Source organism: Alligator sinensis, unplaced genomic scaffold, assembly GCF_000455745.1.
Source record: "Alligator sinensis unplaced genomic scaffold, ASM45574v1 scaffold473_1, whole genome shotgun sequence".
Classification (NCBI taxonomy): Eukaryota; Metazoa; Chordata; order Crocodylia; family Alligatoridae; genus Alligator; species Alligator sinensis.
In genome coordinates this window covers 422983-429066 of record NW_005843025.1, presented here as the reverse complement: position 1 = coordinate 429066, position 6084 = coordinate 422983, and the positions used below count along the sequence as shown (strand labels likewise).

Genomic DNA, 6084 nt, shown 5'->3' with positions numbered 1-6084 from the left:
CAGCCACAGCCAGATGGGTCCAAGGTGCCAGCTCTGAGGAGGCAGGGTCCTGCCACTGGCCTCCCTAGCAGGAATTCTGGTGTTCCCTATTGGAAAACTGAAATACCCCTGATAAAAAAATCCCAAAGTCACTCTGTAAAATACCCCCAAATCCATGTTCCTCCACAAGTAAAATAAAAGACCACTATAGAGAGAGAGAGAGTGAGAAAGAGACAGCGATCAGTTGGACAATGTTTTATTGATATATCTGCAGTGTTAAAGCAAGTCTTTTATCATAATAATGTGAACTCTAAATACAGGTTTCACGAATTCATGACTACATATTTTGCAGCCCTCCTACAGGGTGGTGGCCCCCACACAAGGAGTTCGTCCCCCATACAAGGGCTACGGCAAGTGGCCCCCACAGGGGCTACCCCCCCCCGAAGGACCACATGCCCCACCCCAGCCCCTCAGTTGCTGCCCCACCCAGCCCCACCCCCTGATCCCCCAGACCCCCTGATGGGTGTCCCACCCAGTCCCACCCCGCAACTTGCACCCCCAGGCCCCCAAGGCCACCCCCACAAACCCAGGCACCATCACTTAAAAAACCCCCAGAAAAAGAACAGAAAAAAAATGGGAAAAAAAGCCTCTGCTTACCTTAGACGCAGGAGTAGGGGGGCTCCAAGGCCTCCTGGCAGAGCCCCCCAGGCAGCACAGGACAGCGGAGGGGCAGGAGGATATTAGACAATCTTGCAGCGCGGGGAACATTTTTTTGTTCCTGCACATGCCTGTTGCCCCGCCTCAAAGGGGTTTGAGGCACAGCAAGAGGCACTTGCACACTCGTGTGGACATGCCCTACAGATGCAGACAGATATAATTTTTACAGTCAAATAGCTGATGCATCCTTCCAAGTGGCAAGTCTCCTTTTAAAATAATTCAAGGTGATATATGTCCACAACCATAGGCTCAGCTTTGTAATGCTTGGCTCTTAGGTGTCCTGACATCTAATGGAATCCCTAACACAGCATTAGGCCCCTAAGCTTCCTACACTATGCATAGAAAGAGGTTATTAGCCATGTTAATCTGAAATCAGGCAGGAAGCAGGATGACACCTTCGTGACTGAGTTGTTCAGAGTGGCATAAGTATGCACTATATATGCAAGAGTTATGTGCCTAAGAATGGTACCCAGGAAAACCAGCATGCTAAGTGAGAAGTCATCTAAATAAGTAAATAGGAGGGGAGTGTGGGACTGAGCCCCTCACTCAAAAAGTTCAGGCACCAAACTCTCAAGTGGAAAGAGATGCCTCCTTCTGCTTTGGATTTTCAACTATGAAATTTCTTCTGGATGCTAAGCCTAAACTAGCTCAGTCTTTTTTGTCATGTAAAACTAAGTGGTGATAGCAACTTCCCATGTCAACAGGCAGACCATCCACTTGAGAATGTCGAAGACTGAGTTTCAAACACCTCTTATATGTGATTTGGAGCTAGGTTTTGAACCCAGATATCCCACCTCCCCTAAGAGTGATTTAACCACTTGGCTCTCAGGCATACTGGTGTGGGATTTTCTTAGTCTCTCCCGTTGAAACTGTTCCTTTTAGATAAATGTGTTGAATACTCACTGGAACATGGACTTGAACTGCATATCCCAGATGTGTGTTCTAATAAAAATACTACAAAATCACCCTAGCTCTTTCTCTCTCTCTCTGGTCCAGTGGCTATTTAAGTATTTACAGAAAGTGTAACAACTTCAATAGGAGAAATTAGAGGGGGAATATTTAGGAATTTGAATGAAAAATTACTGAATAAATAATAAAAGATATTGGGTGGAGTGATGCCAATTTATGCCAGTTGAGGGTATGGGCCAGGTAATTCAGATGTGAGAGGAAAGGATGTCTAGTGAAAAACTTCGAAGTATCAAATGCTGTGGCACATGGTCTGTTTCTCTCAGAAAACCAGAGCTGAGAAAATTAAGCTGTCAACTAAGGGCCTTGTTACACATTTATTTTAGGTAGCTCCTGGAGCTTTTAACCCCTGAATTGTCCACATACTAACACCTGAAACTAATTGTAAGCACATTTTAGTTACACCACTCCAGGCCAGGTTTACCTCTGATCTGTGTTACCCAGCTCATGGTCCATTAATGTGTGGCCACTCCCCAAGTTGCAGTCCTCCAGCATCCCAGGATGCAATATCCCCTCTCCCACCTCCTGTGTGGACAAACTTTCTATCCCCTGAACTCTACTGCCCAAGGGATGGTTCTAGCACCAAGCCAGTGCCCTCTCTCATCCTCAGAGGGTGACCTTTTCCCCATCAGGAGTGCAATCCCATGCAAACCACCTGCAAATCGCATGCTAGCTAGCCAGGTCACATGGCACAGATGGGTCCAGGAGTGGGGTTTAGAAGGGATGGGGGAGGAACAACAGGGGCCAGATGAGGTCCCCATGAGCTGGGGCTTCCTTCCTAGGGCAAGGGCAGTAGCTCCCCCAGAAGCACGTTCCCTCACCCTTCCAACCTCCAAACCACCCCAGGAAGCACAACCAGCATCCCCCACAACCCAATTCTAAATTCCAATTTATTAAAACATGAGACTTTCTTTAATTTACTTCCTCTTTATGTCTAGAGCAGGGATAGAAGCTCATCCTGGCTCACCATCCCTGTAGTACCAACTCAGAGCTGTAGCTCCTAGTCAGGCCCCTGCTTGCCAGCCCTCTAGTGGCAAGTCATGGCTGTGCAGGTATGGGACAGTCAAAGGTTTTAGCCTCAAAGTGTGGCTGCTCCAAACTCAAGCTAGCACTAACACCGGTCAACATTTGAGCAGCTCAGTATGTAACTTGTAATAAGATTCTAAGAAAGCTTTATACACTAACTTAAACTATAGTGGGGGGGGGGATTAGGTTGTAGACTAGGAGAGTCTAGACTGTATGTACACTTATCTCACCTGGCTCCAGTGCTCACCTACATGCAGTACTGCTCCATGTGAGCTACCTTGTAAACCAGAAGCAGTGAAACAGCTTCTATTCAATTAGGCTAATTAGCAGGCAGGCCAAGTAGCCTTACCTCAGGCTAATTAGCTTGCCCAATGCACTGCGCAGTGCAGCTACCTTGTTTCTTGGTCAGAAGGCAATCTGCCCAAAGTATGACAGTCTGCCCTCATAATATGCTCGAGTCTCATTACCTGGTCATGGTAAACTTATCATCATGACCAGGCTTAAAAACTTTTAAAAACTGACATTGCAATCTTGCTTAGATCTATTTAACAACCTAAAGTACTGATAACAGTGTTGCTTGGTTATATGGCCTAACATCATCTAATGCTTTAATTGGATAAGTAAAACTTAATCAGTCTTTTAAAAAATATAATTGTATTTGAACCTTAAACCATTATAAAATATGAAACATATTCCTGACACCAAAAAAGACTGTAAATTGCTTTCTGGTGATCTGTGCACAGCATAATTATAATACCTGCCACTAAAATGTAGTTTAAATTGCTCAATTCTAGAAGTCTATTTTTTTTCTTTTATAGTTCTAAAACAGATCCTGTCACTGGAGCTGTGAAAAATACCAAATACCATCAACTTTAGTAAGTGCTATTAAATAACTTTATTTATTTAATTAAATTTTATATATCTCTCTTAAATTTTGCAGCCTAAAGTTTCATTGTGTATATGTCTTTTGGGCAGTCATTTGTTTCTTGGGGTTCTTATTTTGTTGTTGTTCTGGGAGTTGTTTTGGGGACAAGAGGGAATGCTATTCCTTCTGTTTTGCTTTGAATTTCTGATACTGTGGTGCCTTTCAAATTCCTCCTAATGTTAAATAATTTTTCATAGGAAACATGTTAGATATATTGTATCCTCAATAGAATGTTGATATTCTTGCTGGTGTTTCTTTAATTATTGTTTTTCTGTCTGTGTGTTTAGATATATATATAATGCACGTGTATTTATATTTTTTTACAGTGATTTGCTGGGGTTGGTTACTTACCTGGACTGGGTTATGATCATTGTCACTATATGTTCCTGCATTTCTATGATGTTTGAATCCCCCTTTAGAAGAGTCATGCATGCTCCAACACTTCAGGTATCATTACTGTTTCAACTCACATTTTATAAAGGACAACCATCTTATTTTTCTCTACTGATTATTACCAAATTATGATTCAACTCTGCTTTGATTTTCAGATTGCTGAATATGTCTTTGTAATATTCATGAGCATCGAGCTTAATCTGAAAATTATGGCAGATGGCTTGTTTTTTACTCCAACAGCTGTCATAAGGGACTTTGGAGGAGTTATGGACATATTTATATATCTTGTAAGTTTTTATATTTAAAGGGTTTTTTATATTTAAAGAAGTTTTCTGTAACATTCCTAATTTCATTTTCTCTGTTTATGTACCTATTAAATAGCAGGGACCGATTTTTTTATATATATATAAGGGCTAGAACCTAAATTCAATCCATGAGTGTATCTGTACACACAGTTACTACTAATTCACATTCAAATTTACCAACTGCAAGTGCAAATATGTACTAAACATCTACATATTCATTTGCATGCCAGACTATGATAAATGCATATACTAAGGTAGGTTTTGCATTGTGTAGTGATTTTTCTGGGTTCATCTATTTATTTTATATATTAGACCTCATTCCTTTTCAGCAGTAGATCCTTATCTTTAACACTGCTTCTTTCATTTTTTGTAGCTGGCATTTGTTCCTTGTCCCTTCCTTCATCCAATTTTCCATCTGTGTAGGACATTCCTGGGATTCTTATCACCTGATGGATGTTAAAGTTGAATCAGACCCGGGCTATCCTTTGGATTCATGAACCAAAAAAACAAAACATCACATTCCCCTATTAATTCTGTCCTGGGAATGGTGCTCTTAGTTACCTGGTCTCTGCCTTTAGTGAAACTTTCTGCATTTCCATTATATGTAAGAGAAGGAACGCTATTCCTTGTCTCTGTTTTTTATTTGTTCATTTTTTTGTTTTGTAAAGCACTGTAACAACACAGCAATAATAAATGTTACATACTGCAGCTACAAACAGACATTGCATTTGTCCCTGGAAAAAAAACATTTTATCCTGGGATAGGGAGTAATAATTCAGACATCCATGTCCATTCTCCCAAGACAAACTCTAGGAAGGTTCACAAGATAAGAAATGTTAACAGTTTGTCCTGGAACATCATGAAGTGTGCCTGAATTAATGGCAGAAATGCAGCAGTGCATTCAGCTACTCACTAAACCCTGATTGGAAGGATGGTGTGTGTACCATCCTAGAAAATTTCTTTTCTGGGACAAACATAGGCAAATCTTGTCCCAAGACAAATGCAACATCTGCTCCTAGCCTGTATGAAATTTGTGGAGTCTCAATCGCCAAGTAAAATAAGGTTGATATGTTTGATTAAATCTTTTAGAAGCTGATCCATCACAGATGTTCCGCCTATAATTTGCCATGAACAGTTTGTACTGAGGGTGTCTAGTTTTACCAAAAAAAAAATAAATGCCCACTTATATCTATAGTCAGGAAATATATTCATGTCCCCAAATCATTCTGAATCTTCTTCTTTTGTTGCTGTTATTTGTAAAAAAAATTCTGTGTTGTGTCTATACTTTTAACATACCCAGTATAATGAAAGGAAATGAGAGACATTCCAAAGCATCTGCTACACTATTTGCTTGGTTGCAGTGATTGTTTGTTGTTATTTGTGAAAAACAAAACAAAAAGCATTGTGCTTTTAATCAAATTGATAGTCAGCAGCCTGATCTTACATTCTTTGGGTAGATCCAGCTGAGCAAATTCCTCAACTAGCCTACAGTTCATACTGCAGCCGCATTTATCAATACTTCAAAAAAGGCCAAGAAATTATTAATAGAGGTTTAAAAAAATAATCATTTAGTATAGGTTGTTTGAGAGTCCAGCTGATAAGTACATTGCTTAATGATGGTTTACAATATCGTCCACTGGTATGATAATAGATGTCCAGGACACAGACTACTCACATATGTAATATGGTTGAAAATAGAGAGGGAATTTTTCAACAAAACTTTCATAGATAAAAATTTGTCAGCTCTGGAATGAAATTGCTGGTCAACCTGAG

General features: G+C 40.5%; 1 protein-coding gene across 1 annotated transcript in view; it reads left to right on the top strand.

Moving 5' to 3' along the window:
* The window catches only part of LOC102379804 (sodium leak channel non-selective protein-like), a 74714-nt gene that overhangs the window by 19388 nt on the left and 49242 nt on the right, over positions 1 to 6084 (top strand). The window contains 3 exon segments of the mRNA XM_025193201.1: positions 3507 to 3563; positions 3940 to 4060; positions 4162 to 4293. Of these exon segments, the coding sequence (XP_025048986.1) occupies positions 3507 to 3563; positions 3940 to 4060; positions 4162 to 4293 (310 nt within the window).